Source organism: Sceloporus occidentalis, unplaced genomic scaffold, assembly GCF_023333645.1.
Source record: "Sceloporus occidentalis isolate IW3139 unplaced genomic scaffold, rSceOcc1.0.p SCAF_3, whole genome shotgun sequence".
In the NCBI taxonomy this organism is placed as follows: domain Eukaryota; kingdom Metazoa; phylum Chordata; class Lepidosauria; order Squamata; family Phrynosomatidae; genus Sceloporus; species Sceloporus occidentalis.
The window spans coordinates 245,323,876-245,345,646 of record NW_028316983.1 but is presented as its reverse complement, the minus strand read 5'-3'; the positions used below and the strand labels follow the sequence as shown (position 1 = coordinate 245,345,646).

Genomic DNA, 21,771 nt, shown 5'->3' with positions numbered 1-21,771 from the left:
CTTCTCATTTCTTGACTCCAGGACTTACTCATAGCTAAATTAGGATAGGAAGAGCAATTGTGGTGTAGTGCTTTGAGTGATGGACCAGGACTTCAAGAAAACCAGGATATGAATCCTCACTTGGCCATGAAAATCCTTTGGATGGCTTTGGACAAGTTACATTCTCTCAGTTTGAGGGGAAGGCAGTGACAACCTCCCTTGAACAAATCTAGCCACAACAACATGGCAACAAGATCTCCTTGGGCTTGCCATTAAGTCAGAAATAACTTGAAGGCTCACAACAACTGTTGGAGAGCAGGTCTAAATCCTTATCATCATCAATGTTGCTCCCCCTCCCCCGCGCAAAATCAAAGAAGCATATAGTTCAATGAACAGTTGAAAATAATTCTGTATAAAGGATGTCATAGTCATGGGTGACAATGTGTTAACCAGGCTGATGAATCAGAATCCTCTCTTGACTGCCAGGCTTTCAAAGGATATTAAATGACAATTAAACTAGGATTAGATGAGGTAAGACGAAAAGCAAATAAATTAAAGTCCTCTGAGTCAATAAACCTAAGCAACAGTAAATGGAGAATCTCCCTGGAGAGAAAACCTTGAGTTAGAGAGCTATTATGCATGCTACAGAGAAAAGGGTAGCAGAGAAAGGTGGAAAATTCAGGGTGGTAGCCGTTTAGCCTGGAGTTGGGAATGGACATATTCCATATAAGCAAGGCAGTGAATCTGCTTCAGGTTTGAGTCTGAACTTTTAAAGTGCTGTCTAAAGTGCCAATTTTGAGGATAGGGTTAAGCACCTTGCAAAACTGTTTTAAATTACAGATGAAAACCCAGACCAGATTTACTGCTTCACTGACACAAGAGATACCAGTCACTTCTGCTCTTTCCCATGTCTAAATCTCCCAAACAAAATAATCCAGCACACTGGAGAGAAGATTTTGCTGAACATTTTGCCATTAAATGTGCACTTTCTGCATTTCAGGGGGTTTTAATCTGGGAGATTCTTAAAAAGCACAACCATCCACTTGAAGTGTGAGCTCAAGAGGAATGGGTTGGATCCAGATGTAGTCATACATGGAGTAGATGAATGGTCTTCCCATCAGCCATCTCATTTGGCACAATCTATGAGGATGGCAACTCCAAAGTGGATATATACACAAATATTTTAATGAATCCAAATGTCACTCAGGAAACATTATTGAGGTGCTGTGATGATTGTAATAGCAGCCGAGAATCAGGATGAAAGGGTTTGTTCCACACAGGTGTGGGAATCTACCACAAGTATGGCCATTTTCTTATACTCTGGTGTAAATTTCTTAACTAGCCAACATACTGTTAGTGACTGAGGCATGCTACAGGAAAGTCTTGACCAGCATTTTGTTTTTTAACAGGATAGTACTATGCATATCTTCTTGTTATTTATTGCCAAGTCAGCTTCAACTTAATGGTGACCCAATGAATGAGACTGTACCATCATCCACCAAGGAATGCTGAAAACAAAGTGCCACCTTGGATGCAGCTCCATTTAATTTTTCAGTAATGGAAGAAGGCGGCAGCTGAAATGTTTTGCTCATTTTACATTTTCCATATTTACATATTTGTTAATAATTATATACAGTGGGCCCTTGGTATCTGTTAGAGTTTTGTTCCAGGACTCCTGTGGATAACAAAATCCAGGGATGCTCAATTACCATTATATACAATGGCATAGTAAAATGGCATCCCTTACATAAAATAGGAAAATCGAGGTTTGCTTTTTGGACTATATATATATAAACTATAAATGATGAATCAGTGGATGTAAAATCTATGGCTACAGAAGGCTGACTATATTATATTGACCCTTACTGGCTGCTGTTTCTCTCCATCCTGCCAAAGTATTCTCTGACACAATAGGCTACAACTGTGCCATTGCTCTTTGGGATGGTTTTCATTTTGCTGCCATCAAGGATGTTTCAGCTAGGGCAGGACATGAGCCCAAATGTCCTCCATTTAATTCTCTAATGACTTCATCAGTAAAGATTGAAGCAGTTCCTTTTAAATTTGCTGCAGAGTCCCATTCATATTAACGTCACCTTGAGAGAAATCCCAGGGGTTAATAGATTATCCTAGAAAAAGCTAAAAAGAGCAGGAGATATAGGTCCAAAAGACACTGCAGAAATAATCCAGTTTGAGACCGCTTTAACTGCCCTGGCTCAATGCTAAGGAATTCTGGGAATTGTATTTTTGTGACACATTTACCTTTATCTGTCAATGCACATGATAAACCCTGTTTGATTTTGCAAAATGGAGCTCAGGGGCTGTATCTGCTCACCCCACTTTGCCCACTTTGCCTTAAGCCATGCTTTTTGGAAGATGTTTTCTCAAAATAGATGGAAACAGAGATAGAGGGGAAGATAGAGAAAAAAGCAAACAGAATTTCACTTTTGTGCCAGCATGGGGTAGTGGTTTGATTGTAGCTGGGATCAGCAATAGGATTTTAATATATGATAGCTGTGAGTCAGCACAGGGTAGATGTTTAAGGGTTGGACTATGCCTCTAGAGACCAGAGTTTGAATGCCCATTCAGCCATGGAAACCCTAGGTGACCTTGGGCAAGTCACACACTCTCAGCCACAGAGGAAGGCAAAAGATACCCTGTACAAATCTTGTACAGATGATAGGGTTGACACAAACTGGACATTACTTGAAGGCACACAACAGCGACAACAACAAATCTATTAACTGATTTAGTAACATATGAGATTATTTTCTTTTCAAGCATTCAGGTATGAGCGAGAGACCCTCACCCCATCCAAGACATAGGAAGCGTTTGCGGATGATGCGGTTGCGTAACCTGCCAGTCACAGCCATGTACGATTGCCAGGCTTCTGTCAGCACCCAGCAGAAGGAGGAGAGGAAGAAAAAGTGCAAGAAGGCTGCCACCAAGGTGCATATCACCTGGAAAGACAGAGTGAAAAAGACATATATGAAGAAAAACAAAAAGATCTGTAGGGGAAAGAGAGCAATCAGTTGGGCTGAAAGAAACAGAGAACAGAAATACATAAACCTAACTCCTACGTCAGTTTTGTGTGGCAAACATTTTCACATGCATTACAAACCTTGTGTTGAGTAGCAATGGTCCAAAACACACTCCAGAAATAATCCAGTCTGAGACTGGTTTACCTGCCTTGGATCAGTGTTAGGTAAACCTGGGAACTGTAGTTTACTGTGGCTCCAGAGCTCTCTGACAGAGAAGGCTAAATGTGTCACAAAACTACAGTCCCCACAATTACCTAGCATTGAGCCAGGGCAGTTAAAGCAGTCTTAAACTGGATTATTTCTGGAATGTGTTTTGGGCCTAAGTTATGCAGCTGGCCCAAGTCATGAAATGCGCAATCAGACCCTCAGACAAATGTGTATCTGCACATTTGGGGTAATGGTTTTTAACCAGAGGTTGGGTGGCCATCTCTCAGGGGTGCTTTAGTCATGTATTCCTGCATGGCAGGGGGTTTGAATAGATGGCCTTGCTGGTCCCTTCCAGCTCTGTAATTCACTGATTTTATGAATAGTTATTTCAGTCCACAGTTCCAAAAAAACATACAAGCAAATAAAATCTCTCCTCCAGCATCAGTGACCACCAGGGCATGGAAGTCCAACAAAAGCAACTTTTCCAAAAAGTAGTCTGATCTGATACAGATACATTCATTGCTTCCATTAACCTAGCCCTAAACCAAATATTTCAGTAATTACTGCCAAATGAAGCAGTGGTTCTAGTCATAATTACCTTTCTGGGGTTCTAACCCATCAAGCATCTTTCCTTCCTACCTTCAGAAGTGAATGCATTATTATTATATTTTTTGTCCTTTGAAGCAGGAGATAAAGCTTAGCCAAGCGTGCTTTCATAATAAATAAGGCTGCCAAGCTGCAGCTGAGAGTATCTATGGTGGGGCCCTTTCCCTTTGTCTAATGTGACCGGCAGCAAAAATATACATCGTTTTAATGTGTCCCTTTCATCTTCAAAGCTTTTTGCAAATTCAGAGATGGATTCTCCGGATGTGCCCTGATGGGGGAAAAAGTCTCTATATGACAGGGAATGAGCAAAGGGAGAAGGCAAGGGAGGCAGCATCCACTGTAAGACTAATAGAAGTTAAACCCCCCCCCCCCCCATGTCAGAACTAATTGTTAAATAAGACCCAAGCAGTTAAAGTGATGCCAATATATTGTTGTTATATTTATTATATATATAACAAATATTTACAATAATTTATCATTTATAACAATAATAATAACTGGGATTCTCCCAATTTTAAGAGCCAGTGTAGTGTAGTGGTTTGAGGGTCAGATTAGGGCTCTGGGAGACCCAGGTTTGAATCCTTGCTTGGCCACAGAAACCTATCGGGTGATCTTGGGCTTTAGAGGAAGGTAAAGACAACCCTGTCTGAACAAAACTTGCTAACAAAACCTTGTGATCATACACTTTACAGTTCCCATAAATCTAAAACTACTTGAAGGCACACAACAACAATGATTTTTATAGAAATGCTGAGGCCAGGGGGAACATCAAGAGAAAAGAAGGAAGATAGAAAACATTGAAAAGTATGAATACAAAAATGTGAATAATTGTTTCCAAACATGTACCATTTTTGTGCAAACAGGGAGGAAATGCAGAATGGTGCAGTCCAAATGAAATGAACTCAAGGGTTGTGGGTGTGTTTGGATACACACCCACACCCACATAAGTGTGTGTGCATGCGCGTGTGTGTGTGTTTGGATAGATAGCTAGATAACTAGATAGCTAGACAGACAGACAGACAGACAGACAGACAGAGGATCTGATTCATCCCTTACAATCTGTAAATAACTGCCTGAATCTGGGGTAAATTACTTTGAAATGATTCAGATATTTTGTAGAGTGTAGGGAATTACTCGGGGTGTAATTCTTCACTAATTGTATTCTGGAAGAAATCAGTGAGTAATTTTACCATTTTTTTTCCAGCTGCAAGAAAGTCTTCAAAAACAGTGCAGTTTTTGAACAGTATTCACAGTTCAGGACATATCCTTTGCATAACTCACATATAGTATCTTTTTCACAGAAAACATCATTTTCTATACAGTAAACAGCATTTTCCAGAGCAGAAAATAGCACTTTATGTGCAGAAAATGCTGTAGTTGATGACTTGTTCCAATAAATGTGCTGGGGTTTTGGGTTTTTTTGAACAAACAAAGTATTTGTTCCAAATACGTCTGCGGGTGCATCTTCACTGTAGCAATGAGTGTGGCATCAATTTGCTGTCACTCCATCTCAGACATATTCAAGTCCCATAGAGAATAATGGTGCATGTGCCTGTGGAGCGCATGTCCACCCATTTTAAAGATAGCAGCTCATCCCTCCCACAAAGAGCGAGACTGCTGACTCCAAGTCTGCACATATGGACGGATGATTGTAGTGGTATCCAACAGAAGGGTGGTGGTGTAAGACGCTTGCTGAAGACTTGGGAGAAGGCCATCTCAATGGATGCTCCTAGGCCATGGAACTCCCTCCAGCAAGAGGTTCATTTGCACCATTTCTACTCTCTCCCTGCTGACAGACAAAGGCCTTTATATTTAAGCAGGCCTTTGACTCTTAACTCTTATAAGAGAAAGGTTCGCTAACATGCTCTCCTGTGCTTCAGTCTTTTTTTCAATGGACCTTTCCTATCCATGAGGTTTAGGTTCCAGGCCCCCCTGGGGATGGGCAAAAACATAGACATTCAAGTCCCATATTATTAAATGGGTAGCCTGCCTGTGTTCATGCGAGTGTGTCCATGTGCATGCACCACCACTGAATAATATAAGGCATGGGAATCTGCAAGCAGTCACACCCGCAGGTTGCTAGCCTGCTGATACAGTGGGCCCACTGTTTTATGTTTTAATTTCTTTTTGAACTTTGTGCATTTAGTAGCAATGTTTGTTTAATTGTTTTTAAGTTTTGCACTGTAAGATTTTAGCTATTCTTTGTTTTAATTAAAATTTTAACACTGTTTTAATTTGTTTTAAATAAAAACATAGCCAATTAAGATGTACTGAGTCCCATTCTAGGAAAAAAGGTGGTCTGTGTATGTGTGTGTATATATACACACACATACACACACATATATGTGTACACATTAACTTAAAAATAGCACAACCATCTCTTAACTATGCGAATGTAGATTTATACAAGAGAAGCACAACGTAGGTTCCTGTATATTTTTAGGCCTGTGTATTTACTTGTGCATAATTCAACAGGGAAAGATGGAGAGAATGTGATGCTCACAATTTCCTCCTGATCAGGGGAATCCAAAAAGATATATGCGGGGTCTGTGAATAATCTCACAGGTCATGATTTTCTGTAGAAAACCTCATTTAATGTGAATTTCTTTTCCATCTCTCGCACCCACGACAAGCAATTCCTTTCCCTTTACCTACCTAGGTAGGGAGGGCTGGGTTAGGATTCCTTAATTAAGGTCAGGAATTGGCTCCAGGCCTAGTAGATGAAAAAGGCGCTATGGAAGAGCAGAACATTTATTAAGTGGAACACGCTCCCCTGGCTCTCTTTGGTCAATCTGTCCTTTTGAATTTGAGAGATAAAAACCACTCAACCTCACAAGCCAGTCCTGTTCTTGTACAGTGCCAGGAGGCAGCGAACTGCAGGCAGCTACTCAAAAAGCATCTCATCTGAAGCCTTTTCTATCTTTCTTTTTTAGCAGGGGCTCTTTGAAAGCTTCCCAGATTCTCCAAGACAGAAACTGATAAATAGGTAATTCGTTTGCCATGTAGTTGTGTGCTTTGATGATGAAATGATTTAGCAAAAGCAAAAACCAGGGATCAGCCTTTAAGCTTTAAGTTGGTGTTGAAGAATATAGTGGGTGTGCCCCTACCATCAAGCAGATGGTTTCTAGAGTCCTTATCAGCATGATGGCCTGAGGCCTTGTCTGCATGGGCCAAAAAAAAAGAAAAAGAAAAAAATCCCCCCCCTCCTTTTGGCACGGAGACCAAGGAACGCATGGCCCAAATGCAGGGGTGACACTAGGGAGGTGCAAGGAGTGTGGACCACACTAGGTGACATTCTGAAAGGGGGTGACACCACTGCTTCCCAAACCTTTGCCTTTTGGCCGAATGTGGCATTCCCCTGCATCCTTTTAAAATTCTGAAGCCCAGTGGAAGAGATGGTGTGTGTGGCATAAGCCTCAGTGGGAGGAGAAGCCTTAAGGCTTTAATTTTTATTAAAAAATAATAATAATCATATCCTAAAATTTTAAGGTTTTAAAGTTTTTTTAAAAAAAACCCTTTAATTATTTCTTTATTTTATTTCTTTATAAACATCACATCTTGCCAAATTTTCACTTTAACCACTTACAACTATGTACATGTAAACACATTAAGGCTCTGTGTATGATATTGTAATTTAAAGGTATCATTTTAATTTTGGTACTTGCTTATTCAGAACGAATGCCATTTACATCCAGTGATATATGGGAGTTACAATTTCTCAGTAACATTACTACAAAAACCATTACTAAGGATTCTGAAGGGTGTGGTTTGGGAGGTGGTCAGTGGGGTGGTGGTGGTGAAACCATGAGTTATCATACTGGGTGATGCCAACCCTCGTGATGCCACTGCCAAAATTCTGGTCCTGGTATGAACAGAAAGTATGATATTTTACCTATTCAGTTCTGGATTATACCTCTTTTAACCACACTAAAATACTTTCCTGTTCACTCTGGGTCTTTCTGAAGGATCTGGAGCCCTCCACTCCTATACTGGGAAATTGTTTGAAACATGTCCCTCTAGGATGCCCGGTACTGTCAGTGCTGCCTCCAGTTGCTCTCTCTGAGACCAGAATGAGGTGCCCAACCATATGATTGTCCTTGTTGGTCTGACCCCAAATCAAAGTGATTTGCAGAAAGTCAGTGGGACATGCATATGAACAGATGCCCCATGTCAGAATGGAGGGTCCTTGTCATAGGGGACAGTCAGGTAAGCTCTCAGGCCAGGATACCCCAGGCTGCCCACAGAGTATTCTGGACAGTAAAGATTGGACCCAATATGTCCAGTGGCATAAGCAGGATCAATTCTTGTACAGAGTTTCACTTTAGCCAGGCAATTCAAGACTAAGAAAAGACTGGCAGGTGAGAAAGGACTAGAGGAGTAGAGTTCCCTAGTTACAACTCACTTTGGATAATTTTCATAGTGATTAGGATGGGAGCTTTGGTCATGCCTGCATAATTTTGTTTCTTTTGTTTGCTTCTGCCCTATGCAACCCTGGTGACAGAAGAGAGGGCATCTCAGCCAGTTGCTCCTACTATCCAAAAATGGGGCTCAGGATTGTTTGCCCTGAGATCATCTGGGTAGAATTAATTGTTTAGGGGCCTGATTCTGCCATTTGAAGTGGGAAGATGATGAAACCCATTTAGCTAATGGACTATGATGCTTCTTTCATTATAGACCACTTGCTGAATTATTTAACACCGATAAAGCTTATCTTTTAACAGTTATGTGTGCCAGTTTTAAGTACCAAATGAAGGCTCAGAATTAAATCAAGCTCCAGCTCAGGAAAAAACCCACAACAACCCAGCTACATCTAACCCAAGTAAGTCAGCTCCTTACCTTATTCCGGGTCTGGGTTTGCCCAATCAGGATGAGAGCATTGGAAGATATGATGGAGAGGCAGAAGTTGATAAGGATGACAGAACGTTCTGAGCGAATGTACCTGCAGAGGGGGAACAAACAGAAGGAGAAAACCGGAGATCAGTGGTCTTCAACTTTTTAACAACTCATATGGTATGTGTGTAATTAAATGCTGTCAAGTTATGTATGTTTTAAAAAATTAATAAATATATATATATTTTAAAAAACCCGTTTCACAACTGGCTTCATTTAGACCTCCAAGGTCCTGCCTGTATGGGCCAAAAAACCTGTTTTCCTTCTTTCTGGAGGTGTCCTGTTGGGATGATGCATGACCTAAATCCTGGTTGTGATGCCAACAGTCTGGATGATGTCTGGCACATTCAGTGCAAGAACCAGGGTTTAACAGCATGAATTTTAAAAAAGTATCTCTCCATTTCCATGCTGGGGTGGTAGTCCGCGCAAGTGTCCCACTAAGCTGCCCTGTGCATCCATCATTGCTGCCAGTTGCTCACTCTGAGGCCAGAATGAGGTGCCGAGCCATGAGATTATTGCTGAGCACCTTGTGTTGATCTCAGAACCATGCAACTGTGATGCTGGCTGATGCACTCAGTGGCTGACCAGGATTCCCATGCAGATAGCTACCTTGATGTGGGAATGGAGGGCTAGGTAATGGGGGGAGGCCAGGTCAGCCCCAGGGCCAGGATACTACAGGCTGCCCCAGGAATATCCTGGCCAGTGCAGATACGGCCTGATTTGCAACATGGGACCCACTTCTGTAGCCCAATGTACTCAGGTAGGACACAAGTGATTCAAAGTGTTTTCACCACAGATGTTAGTGGCACCACAATGAGCTTTGTGGTCAGTGGCCAAGATCCTATTAGGGTACTAGAAGAGTGGGTAGCTTTTCCAGCATTTTTATATTGGTAACTAAAGGTTGCTGCTAGTGTAACACATGAGTCCCAGACATAACTCCCCCCTGGCCAAGTAGTATCTTGGGAGACAGAGCTGCATCAGGATGCCTTCTGGCTGCTTTTATTGAGCCAGGGGAATATCACTGCACAAGGAGGTGCTGCATAGCTACTTTAATAACATCTTTCAAAGTAATTATCCTGTAATCAAGTAATCAAGAAGATTCCAGCATTTTGCAATGACTATGGGTGAAAAGGTTCCAAACAGGTGTCTAACCTTTACATAGGTGAGCTGCATGTTGATCCCTGCCATTAAAAAATAGCAGAAATAATTCACCCTGATGTGCATTTTTTAAAGCATGCAAATTCACTAAGGTCTGCAAACTCGGCACACTTCTACTTCAAGCACACAAGACATCTCCCCAAATACCTCTTTCCCAGTGGATTAGCATCATGTGGACTATGCACATCAGTCTTTTTGAGAGGTTTGGGAAATGGAGATCTTTACCTGGCTATAAGGCATACATCTAGATCCTTGAAAGACTCACATTTCTTTTAGACTATACTGGTAAGGTTTAGCAGATGGCAGACCCCAGGCTAAATCAAGCTGAAGGAAAGCTGGCAGCTGGTCTACCAACTCAAGGAAACTGTTCCTGCTACTGGCCTGAGATGACAGCTATGACTACTAAACTAAAGCTGGCTCAATCTCAGAGGGATTCAAGCTCCCTTCAAAGGAAAGGAGAGACAGAACAGCCAGTCAACAAGTCTTAAGGATGTAATTATCCACTGAGTTTCTTCTTGAAGGTAGCAATGAGTAATTTCATCAGTTTTCTTCTCACTGAGAAACCGCACAGTTTTCAAAGGTGATTCGCAATTCAGGACTTATTCTGAAAAAAAATTCACATGTGATAGTTTTGCACATAAAACAGCATTTTCTTCACAGAAAACCGTATTTTCTGTGTAGAAAAATTTTTTAATGTAGAAATATTAATTCATGTACAGAAAGTGTAAGTATGTGGGAATCAACTATCTAGGAATTTTATGCAGAATAAATCCCTAATTATTGCATGGATATGCGTTGACCAGAATGGCTATTTCTGTGTTGAAAGATTATTTCCCATGTTTAAAATGCTGTTTTCTGTGCAAAACAAGCAGACGTGAATTTTGCACAGAATAAGCCTCAAACCACAGCAATTCTAATTGGTCCAGATTTCTTCTCATGAGTATTTTTCAGTTTTTGTAAAACATACTTTTCATCCATTGTTCAAATATTTTCAATTCCTAATCAATAGCCAGTAGTCAGCATGGGTAGAAATCATTTCCATTATTAAAGGACACATTTCTCTGTAAGTTATAGGGAGGCAGAGATGGAGAGTATAGTTTCACTCAACTCCTGCTCAAGAGAATTCCAGGGGCAAGTGATTAACTCCTGTGGGAACAGGAAGGTGGGCTAGATAAGTTTTTGGTCTGATCAAGCATGAAACTATTGCTTCAGTCTTGCATGATCCAGCATAGTGTAGTAGTTTCACATGTCAAACTAAGTATGCTACAACTGGCCATTCAGTGACCCCTCAGACCAGCCATATAATCTCTCAAGTAGTAATTGAATGGAAGAACACCTGTAGCCCAATATTCTCAATCTTAGTCTTCCAGGTGTTTTGGACTTCAGCTCCCAGAACCCTAGACAGCTTGACCAGAAGTCAGGAATTCTGGGAGTTGAAGTCCAAAACATCTGGAGGACCAAAGTTTGGGAATCACTGCTGTATCCAGACCAAAAACAATTAACTCCCCACTGAGACCGGCTGGGGTCCTCTGGAGGTTTCGTGTCTGGCTACAGAGATAGCCAGATGCTTCTCTGCAACTCCACTACTCCCATCATGCATGGAATGGATTCATGGGTGTCTTCAGTGTCTCTACAGTATCTCCAGTGGGGATCTTTGATCAGTGCAGACTTCTGCAGGTTGATTTACATCTATGTATGCCATTAATAGGATGCTACCCTTTACATGTAATTAAGGCAGTTACCCACATGAGAAGATAGGAAGACCCTTCAAGAAGAGTCAGAGCATTGCTTCATTTAGCTCACAGTTCTCTAAACTGGCTCACAGTAGTTTCTCAGTATTGGTCAATCAGAGATCATTTGCAGTCCAACAATATAATCACAGCTTTAATGTAAATAGTTGCAGAGATAACTAGTTACTTGAAATTAGTTTCTTTCCCCAATAAGAATGACTGCAGTTTATTTAAAGAAGGATATTATTCTTTCTGTTGTGTGCACCTGTTCCTGATGCTACTCAGAATTTGTATGAAGCTGCTGGGAGAAATCATCTGGAGACATGGGGCAGGGTGTTATCAGTATGCTGATGATACCCAAATACACTTCTCCATGTCTCGGTCATCAGCAACGACGACAGATGGCATTTCTCCCCTCAATCAATGTCTTGCAGCAGTAATGGACTGGATGAGGGAACACAAGCTCAAGCTGAATCCAGATAAAATGGGGGTACTTACAGCAGGGCCCTCCAAACCAGGTATTGGGTTGCAACCTCCAGTCCTAGAGGGGTGTACACTCCCCTTGAAGGACTGTGTTTGCAGTCTGAAGGTGCTTCTTGACCCCTCACTTCATATGAGAAATCAAGTGAATGTGACGGTCAAGAGCGCCTGTTATCAATTTGGGCTGATATTCCGGCTGCGCCCTTTCCTGGAACTGGATGACCTCAAAACTGTAGTACATGCACTGGTAACCTCAAGACTTGATTTTTGCAATGCTCTCTACATGGGGCTACCCTTGTGCCTAGTCCAGAAACTTCAACTGGTACAGAATATGGCAGTCAGGTTGATTAGAGGAACTACTAGGAGCAACCATATTACACCAATACTGAAGTCACTCCACTGGCTGCCTATTAGTTTCTGGGCACAGTACAAGGTGTTGTTTATCACCTTTAAAGCCCTACATGGCTTGGGCCCAACCTATTTAAGGAATTGCCTGCTCCTATATAATCCACTCCGTACACTCAGATCCTCTGGGAGGAATTTATTGCAACCTGTAAGGACTAAACTGAAGCGACCTTCCAGAGGACCTTCTCTGCTGTTGCTCACACCCTATGGAATGGCCTGCCAGATGAGATACACCAAATATCCAAATTAGATAGCTTTAAAAAAGCGGTCAAGATGGATCTCTTCTGGCAGGCCTTCCCGGAATAGCCCCCAGCTACATATAGATTCCCCATACTTGGAGTATTCTGTATTTGTACAATCCCGGCCATGATGAGTTTGTCCACTGCTTTTGCGCTATGATATCGTGTGATTTCAATATAAATGTGTTGATTTTAATGTTTGAATTTTAATCTTAGAATGGTTTAATTCCTTTTTAAGGGGGGTTGTATATATTTGTATTATTGTTTTCTCTGTACATCTGTATTATTTTGATTGTTGGAAGCCACTTTGGTTGTTTCTGACAAATAAGTGGGATATAAATAAAAGTTTTATTATTTATTTATTTAATTAATTACTTTTGGGGGGGGGAAACTGGGATGTGACCTCCCTAGGTTGTGGAGGAAGAATGGTACACCATTCAAGTGATAGCTTGTGGTACTTTCTTGTGATGCATTGTAGATACTGTGACCACAAAGAGGTGGAAAGGAGGAGACTCTGTTTTGTACCATAGGCCAGTGCTTTATAATATTTTGACTAAGGCCTGATACAGAAGGGCAGAAAGGAGCACTGAGATGTCACCCCTTTCTGCCTCACACAGAGGCCACAGAAACCAAATGCCACAGCCTCTAGGAGGCTTAAAAAGAACCCACTCTTTTTAAGGTGTGTGCGCGGTGCCATTGGCTCCCTCATGTGCACTGATGATCTCCATGTGACATGGTGCCATTTGGATGCTTTGCTGTGTAGATGGGAGTGCACCATTATGGTGCAGTGGGGCTAGGGAGTGTGCGGTCGCTCCATGCTCCTGAGCCCTAATTTCAACCCCAGGACGGTGCTTGTTGCCCATTGTATTGGGCCTTAATTTTTAAAAGAGCAACCTAAATGTTCATTATTCCAGTTACATTTTAAGAGCTGAAAAGTAGTTTAAAAGACTACTACTATAATTGTGGAGGGGGACTGGGACTGGGAAAACTCTCTTGAATTCTCTTGAGGCACAATGCCAGCCTGACTCTTGTTTACACTGGTGGTTGTGTTCATTAGACACTTTCATAAGGAGGTATCCTATACCTCCTTATGCAAAGGATTCCACATTGGCCCACAATGCAATGAAGAGTAGGCACAGATCTGCCACCTCCATAACTAGAATGACCATCACAATGTCTGTGGAATAGTCCTTGGACAGCTGAGAAAGTGACAACCACAATTCCAACACACACACTGCTGCTGCCATTGCTTCTCTCCACAAAACTACATCACTGGACCTTCTTCTCCCAGTGTTGAACAGGTTCTGGTCCCAAAAGTGTAATGATGAACTTTCCTGGTCTAAATGTAACTTTCCATGCCCTAATTACAATATACAATTAATGGGCTGGGAATGTCTTAATCACTTCTTTTTCAGGTCTATTCCGGAGCTTGGGAAAGTCAAGGAATTCTAGGAGTTGTGATCCAGAAAAGGAACTTTCTCGAGCTCTGGGCATGCTCACTGAGAGCATCAGTCTCCTGTGGAAATATCAGTCACAGAGAGACAGAGAGGAGGAGCTTCCACTTGACTCCTGGCCTTTTTGGCTGCCATGCAAACCAATTGTCACTACTGGAAGCATGCCTGAGTACTCTTGCATCTGGAAGGGAGAGATCAATCAGAAGAAATGGGGTCATCGGGTCAAGCTGCCTGCTGGCCTCCAGCCTAGAGGAGGTTGTGAAGTGGCAAAGGCGACAAAACCTCAGATTATTAAACATGAGACTGGAGCTCAGTGGGCCAGCAGCCAATAGCTGCTGTGATCTGAAGCAGTGACAGATGTGAGCAGCTCTTGTTGTTCCTTTTTCTCCTTCCTAAGAACAAACCATGCTGATGTTATTGCTCTGAATTTTAGATTGTTGTGGAATATCCCCTGGACTCTGTTTTGCATCCGCTTGTTTCACAGCAGCTGCAGTGCTTTGTGCCTTCAAGTCATTTCCAAGTTAAGGTGACCCTAAGGAGAACCTATTATGGGTTTTTCTGACAGGATTTGTTCAGAGGAGATTTGCAGTGGCAATGGCCTTCTCCTGAGGCTGAAAGAATATGACTTGACCAAGGTTACCCAGTGAGTTTCCACAGATGAGAGAAAATCTGAACCCTGGTGTCCAGATCTGCAGTCTAAGGAAACAGCAATTGTGTTCCACAAAATGGCCGGCAGAGGCCAAGTTTTTACATCTCCCATTTTCCTTAAAATCATGTCGCATCAGGGCATGCCAGCCACTAGGATGGATCCTGGTAGTACTGCAGATAATTCCTTCCTCCATTATGCTTCAAAGTCCTCCTTTGCATGGGAAACAATTACAGCTCAATCACTAAAACTGTTTGCAGTTCTCTGACAGAAATGGAAAACAGGGATATAGCTACAGGGCATGGGGCAAGTTAAAAAAATCACCTAATGTTTTCCTTCATTCCTCAAATTTCTAGAATTGCACAGAGTGAGACACTGAAAACCATACATACCCAGAACTCTTCTGTTTGCTGTTTTCTTGCACACTCTGTCTTCCCAAACTGAAGTTTTAAGTTACTCAATATTAGAAATTTGGGAACTGAAAGCTGAAAAGCTTGAGGAAGGGGAGAATTCTTTATTGGGAATGACAATACCCTCATTTTGCTATCACTCTTAGCTACAGCTTTGATAGAAAAGAGTGCAGATTATACTTATGCTAGAGAAGAAAGAGTGTCTTGACAAACTGAGGGACCCAAAGAAGTAAATGGTCAGCTACTGTGAGATTTTTCACATTTGGGGACCCTTTCCATGAAAAATTTACTTGCTCAAACAAACAAAGCTTTGCTAGGGTCCTACATCATGGCTGCGTAACATCATTCATTGAATACAGTGTTACAAATTGATTGTGTTACACAACCCCTAAAATGAAATGTAATGTGGTGCAGCAGAATGCATAGCTGGATGTACAATGGAATGTACAACAGAATGCAAAGATTCAAAATAGAGGGGTGTAACCTACTTCAGAGCAATAGATCAAACAGGAAAGAAGGAGGGATAGCATTATATATCAATGATGTTTATATCTATGAAGAGATCCATGACTTAAATCCTGGAAGCCAGATTGAGAGCATCTGGGTAAAAATTAAAGGAGATGGAAGCAACAGTGATGTCATTGTGGGATCTCCTACAAACCCCCAAGACTGAGGATTTGGATTATGCTTTCCTGGAATAGATTACAAAACATTTAGAAAGGAGAGATGCAGAAGTAATGGGAGATTTCAACTATCCTGATGTTTGTTGGAAGTCATACTCTGCCAGTAATATAAAGTCTATCCTGCAGTACGTTGCTATTCAGGAATCAGGAAATAGTCTAATTTAGGTTGATCAATAGAGTTTTTTTTTAAAATCTGCCTGGATTGGTGTTAAACAACATCCATTTCTCTACTCAAATTAACAGGCTTTCAATTTTATTTTATTTGAAGAAACTGAGCAGGGGTATATTTGGGCATGTGTTTTGTGTACCACCTGAATGTCATCAAACGTCTCCCTGAATTAAGTTGTAATATAGCAAATACATATGCTCTGGGTTATTTTTTTTTTGAAGAAGAGGGCTCACTGTGCTCATTCAGTCATGCTCAGAGTTACACACTGGAAGGCACAGGACAAGAGAAAATGATACATCTACTAAATGAGAAAGCTACATGCTTTGAGAAGGTCACCTTTTCTTCCTTCCTCTGTATGAGGTCAGGGGTGGATAGTTCAGTAGCACACCATATGATGCCACTAGGTCAATGACAGCACAACAGGAAAAAAATAGGGATGCCACAGTAATCTGTCAGATAGTATTTCTGATGTAAGTATTGTAGTTCCACTGCTCTGAGCAAAATGCTGGTGGCGACCCATAAAGCCCTATACAGCTTGGGTCCAGGCTATTTGAAGGATTACATCTTTTATGAGCTCAGTAGAACTATGCGATCTTTTGAAGAGGCCTTTCTCTCCATCTCACTTCCTTCTCAGCCTCATTTGCTGGGGACAAGGGAAAGGGCTTTCTCCCACACTGAGATATGATGATAGAAGGGTAGGGTGGGAATGTTTTATAAATAGAGAAATAAAGAGAAAAATGCCAGCCATAGCCTCCAATGAGAAATTTAAATCTATTCCTGAACTGGAGATTTAAGACACTTTCTCAGTTCCCACCAAAGTCTCCAAACCGCCCCCGAGATTGAAGATGGGATGGAGGGAAAAACCATTGTTTAGCTATCTACCCAAGGCTTTTTGTTTGAGCTTGAAACACTCCATTTCTCCTTCTCCTATTGCTCTTGTTCTCTGGCTGAACAAAGCACCGGGAAAGCTTGCAGATTAGCAGGCTCAGCGACTCTATTCATAGGAAGGGGTTCATTTACAAGCAAAGACCAAACACACTAGCTACAGCTCCCCTTGTATGTACAGATAACTAAATCACAGAGTCTGGATAAAGCTGAAGCATATTAAGGAGCCTGGTTCTCCTTCATGTCAGACTATGAATGAATCACCTTAATACAGGCTTTCCTGGAGCAGGGCATGGCATTGAGTGCTTGAAGAGGGCAGTTTTTCCTGAGCAGAAACCTCTGCACAATCAACTCTCCACATTTGTGCCTTTGACTTTTGTGGATTTAATTATTCATGGTTTTGATTAATATGTTCTATCTAGGGATCTCTAGATCTTTCAACATGACTCCAAGTTCACCTTCTGCTGGATGTTGACCATAGAGTTCTGCTGGAGGACCTAGAGATTATACTTCAGTCATTATACAGTCCTTTGTAAGTCATCCAGCACAATTCTTTGGCCAATCTCTGCCAGAGGTTGACCAGAGAGTTGTGTTGGAGGACTCAGAATTTCATAGAGAGTTTTTCTCTCAAATAAAAAAAAATAGTGTTTTTCAATTTGTGGTTTTTCTACTTTCACAGAGGTTCTGCACCCCTAACCCCAGTGAATGTGGAAAAGTCACTGTATTTGCCTTGAGGTTCTTTGAAGGGAATGCAACCTCCAACTCCTCCAATTTAGCAGGGGCAGCTCAGATTCGTCTTCTATCATCCCACTTTTTCAGCAACTTCTGAAATGTCCTAGTTTCTTTCCTCCTCCCACTTACCCCCTTTGTCCTCAGCTTACTTCAACTCATCTAAAAACTGAGTTCAAACTCCAAAAGTAGTTTCCACTCAGTTAACTGAGCAGGAGGGAGAGGTGAGGAGGAGGTGAAGTCTTACCCTTCCCAGTAGACCCAAGAACAGGCAAACTGCTGCAGCTTCTCCTAGCTTGCATGTTCCACCTCACTGACAGCTTTTGCCATCATGACTGCACTCTGACATTGCTTGGCCACATGTGTCCTGATTTCATCTGTGAAATGTTGGAAGGTATGTAACCTTCAGATAGTATCCATTTTCTTCTAGCCACACAGCCATGTTACCTAGTCACAAATTCTCCCTTCCTAATTCATGTTGATTTCCCATTGCACAGAGAGTGATATCCTGGACCTAAACTGGCCTGGAGAGAAGTGATAAAACTGTCCCAGCCACCACAGTATAGGGTTAAAATTGGAGACAGCTTGTTCACCATTAATGGTTGAATAGAAGAGAGAATTAGAACAAGTGTTGCTTGCTACGCAACCAGGTAACAAGCAGTACCTTTTGAAATTCCTACTTTGACATAACCCTTAAGGGTACAGGTGTACTCTTCAGTTTTCACTTTGGCAGCCCCATCCAAGGGACATATTGGCACCACCACCCCTCCACTCCAAAAATGGAGTGGTGCTAGAGAGACTTTAGGGCTGAATATATGTCCTGAGCCATACTTTCCCCAACTTAGACTGCAAGTTTGAGTTTTAAAAATGAATTTGGGGTTTAACTGGTCAGGAATTTCAAAACAAGAAAAAAATGCAAGGAGAGTAACAATGTTTCTCAACATGATTTCTCATGTACCAGTATTTTGTCATTATGAAGGCCAGATCTCATGCTTTCCATTGCCCTTCTTATAAGACACATTCTTGCTGTTGTGTGCCTTCAAGTCATTTTCACCTTATGGCAACCCAAAAGTGAATCTATCAAAGGGTTTTCTTGGCAAGATCTGTTTAGGGGATGGTTTTCCTTGTCTTCCTCTTAGGATGAGAGAGCAGGACTTACCCAGGTTCACACAATGGGATTCCATTGCTGAGCAAAGATTTCAACAAGGGAGAACTGGTTTTACAGAATCAACCCGGGGGGGGGGGGGTGCTAAGGAAAATGATGGGGACAGTATAATTGAGATAACACCCTGGAGGAAAATCACTGTCAGGAGTGGACCATACACAAGGAACTGGGAACCACTCCACCTATGCAGTTGCTTCCTGGAGATAGTGGAGATGAAGATGTTCAAACCGAAGACCAGCAACAAGAGACACTGCAAGCTGGTAGTGTGGCAGAGGGAGGGGGAGTAGGACTCTGGTGAGCATGTATGGCACCCATTGGGTGATGGATAGGTGTCTGGAGTTTCTCCATGTGTCATGTGATCCAGGGTGGGGAAGGTGGCTGTCCTTGGCACTAGACTGAGGTTTAGACCTCACTAAAGATCATGAGACTTGGGGATTGGATCCTCAAGTTGGTATTCCAGTGAATGGACAGCTGAGGAGTAACACAACTTTTGGGTTCTCCCTGGGGCTCAGGAAGCTAGGGAGGAGGTCTAGGAGCGACTACTTGTCCCAGCTGCTTCCACACAAGGTTTTTCCACCTCTTTGCACATCTCTAGGAAAAACCTAAGAGGGATAGTTTAAATAAAAAGCCAGCATGGGGTAGTGGTCTGAGCATTGGACTATGACTCTGGAAATCAATTCCCTGCTCAGCCATGGAAACTCATTGTGTGACCCTGTGCTAGAAGACCCCATGATAGGTTCATTTTTGGTCACTGCCATAAATTAGAAAAGACTCGTAGGCACACAGTAGCAAAGCTTAAATAAAGTGGCCCATATTTCAATCCAAGCTTTTACTTGTGGTCTCATTATTTCATAGGTTGTTCAGCAAAACAACCACATTCAAACTTTGCTGAGAATAAGCCTCCAATTGTGAATAGGCTTGGAAAGCTACATGGTGCCACAATACTTTCTTTGGCAGCAGGACAAAATTTGCTAAATTTCTTCCTTGCTTCCTTCAAGAAGAAAATTGCTGAAAATGAGTTGTGTACCCCGAGAAAATGAAACAGAGAAAGCATAAAACGTTTACCTCCAGACTGAAATGTAAATGATTATCAAGAGCAAAAGAGTCAAGGAAGATACTCCACAGCCAACAATTAAAGTGACCGAAGGAACAAGCACTTTTTCTGGATTCTGAAAGAGAGAAAGAAGAAACACTGGGGTAGTTTTGATTTGTTTTGCATTCAACAAAACAGAAAACAAAAAACAGCCAACTTACATTCCATAACAAGATTTTTCCTAGGGGTGTTGTAGTAATCACTCAGTTAGTTGGATTTTTGACCAATAGACTGTAGTTCTGCTGCTTCAGACAATTATCCTCAGTGCACCTAATGGCCAATTCAGATTTATTTTCCATTTAAGAAGAGGAATGTTGTTTGAGGAGGAAAAGGTTTTCAGTGGCCAGAGGCATAGCTATGGGTGTACAAAACAAGGGCATCCCCCGTCACAAGACTTCTGTGCCTAAAAAGGAAATTTTCCTTCAGTCCCCAAAGTTCTAACATTGCAGACAGAGACAGAAGAGATTATCCAATGAGCCCCCATTCTCACCAGACTCATGAAAAGAATCACATATAGACCAGTTTGGGAGCAACCCTATCGCACATGTTTGTAATAACTGTAGCAGGAATTGGTGGCCTGAGTCTCTAATTCCCAGCCTCCTTGCCCTTCATCCTTGACCTATTACTTGACCAGCAAGCCTTTTGCATTTTATATTTTATATATTTTTTTCTTTTAAAAAAACAATTTAGGCATTATGGCAGTGTGATCTAGGTAGTGGTGGAAAGAACATAAAGAAAGTAATGCTACAGTGGTGATATTGGCAGCAATTGATGGGGAAACCCCATCAATGAAAATGAAGGACCAGCCACAGCTCAGTCACAGCAACAACTGATAAGATTCAGCTATAGACATGTATATTGTACTTTGATTCCAGTTCTTAGGGGTTAAACAGACCGTCATAAAATTCTGGCATTGGGGTGGAGTGGGGGCGTGGTGATGGCATGCCACATGCCCCAATGCTGGTGTCACACCAACAGACCAACTGCATGGCAGGCAGCATCACACCACTTCTTTGGCGCAGTGTTTAGGTGCATTGCGGCAAAGAAATGTGGAAAAGCCACTGCAGCAGTGGCAAGGGTGCCCTTTTGCCAGCATTTTTCTGGTTCTGTTTGGTGCAGCAAAGCACCAGATTGGGCCCATGGTGTGCAGTTTCTGCAGGCCCAATCCGGCAGTGAAAGGGCCAGCGTTAAGCCACCGCTTTGGGGCTGTGTGTTTTGCCCCTTACACTCATTTGATAATCTCCAATGAAAAAAGTTCATACCCAGAACTCTTCCATTTGTTGTCTTCACTTATCCTTGGTTACTTTGCTCTCTTTTCCTTGGATGCCTAAACTATTTCTAAGTGCTCCACTAATGTTTGCAGCTACTATAGTACTAGAAATTTGGGAAGTGATGGAAAATGTCATTAGCCTCATTTCCCCGCATTTCCCACCCCCCTTAGTCGTGGCTGTGTGCACAGTGCATAGAAAAATCTGCATTTTCATACAGGGCTAGCAAAATGGTGGGCCTCCAGATGTTGATGAACTAGATCACATCCACACTGATGGGAAAACCCAGCTTACTGTTCGGGTTTCCAGATCTGTGGGGATCTGCAAAACTGGCACCCACAATGAGCCAATACTGGCAGCAGCGTCTACATACTCCTCCTCCTGTTCTGGCTCTGGTCCTGTTAAAAATGCATTATGCACCAGAGGAACTATGCAAACAAAGTGTCAGTGCTATGGAGTTGGAATTTTTAGGTATATAATTACTCATGAGAAACATATCCTATTACGGGTTCAAGTGAGCAAGAAATGTACCAGCACTATTTGTATATTGCCCTTTGCAGAGGATTGTCATAGAATTTACATCTTTCACATCTTTTC

The 21,771-nt window shown here is 42.0% G+C and overlaps 1 protein-coding gene across 6 annotated transcripts in view; it reads right to left on the bottom strand.

Annotated features, from left to right (window-relative positions):
• The window catches only part of LOC149317707 (adhesion G protein-coupled receptor B1-like), a 386,998-nt gene that overhangs the window by 57,189 nt on the left and 308,038 nt on the right, over nucleotides 1-21,771 (bottom strand). For all 6 annotated transcript variants that reach the window (XM_089518056.1, XM_089518058.1, XM_089518057.1 and 3 more), the window contains exons 19-21: nucleotides 19,879-19,982; nucleotides 8,607-8,709; nucleotides 2,786-2,936 (exon numbers count right to left, since the gene is read on the bottom strand). In XM_089518056.1, coding sequence (XP_089374182.1) covers nucleotides 2,786-2,936; nucleotides 8,607-8,709; nucleotides 19,879-19,982 — 358 coding nt within the window. The remainder of the gene's footprint in view (nucleotides 1-2,785; nucleotides 2,937-8,606; nucleotides 8,710-19,878; nucleotides 19,983-21,771) is intronic.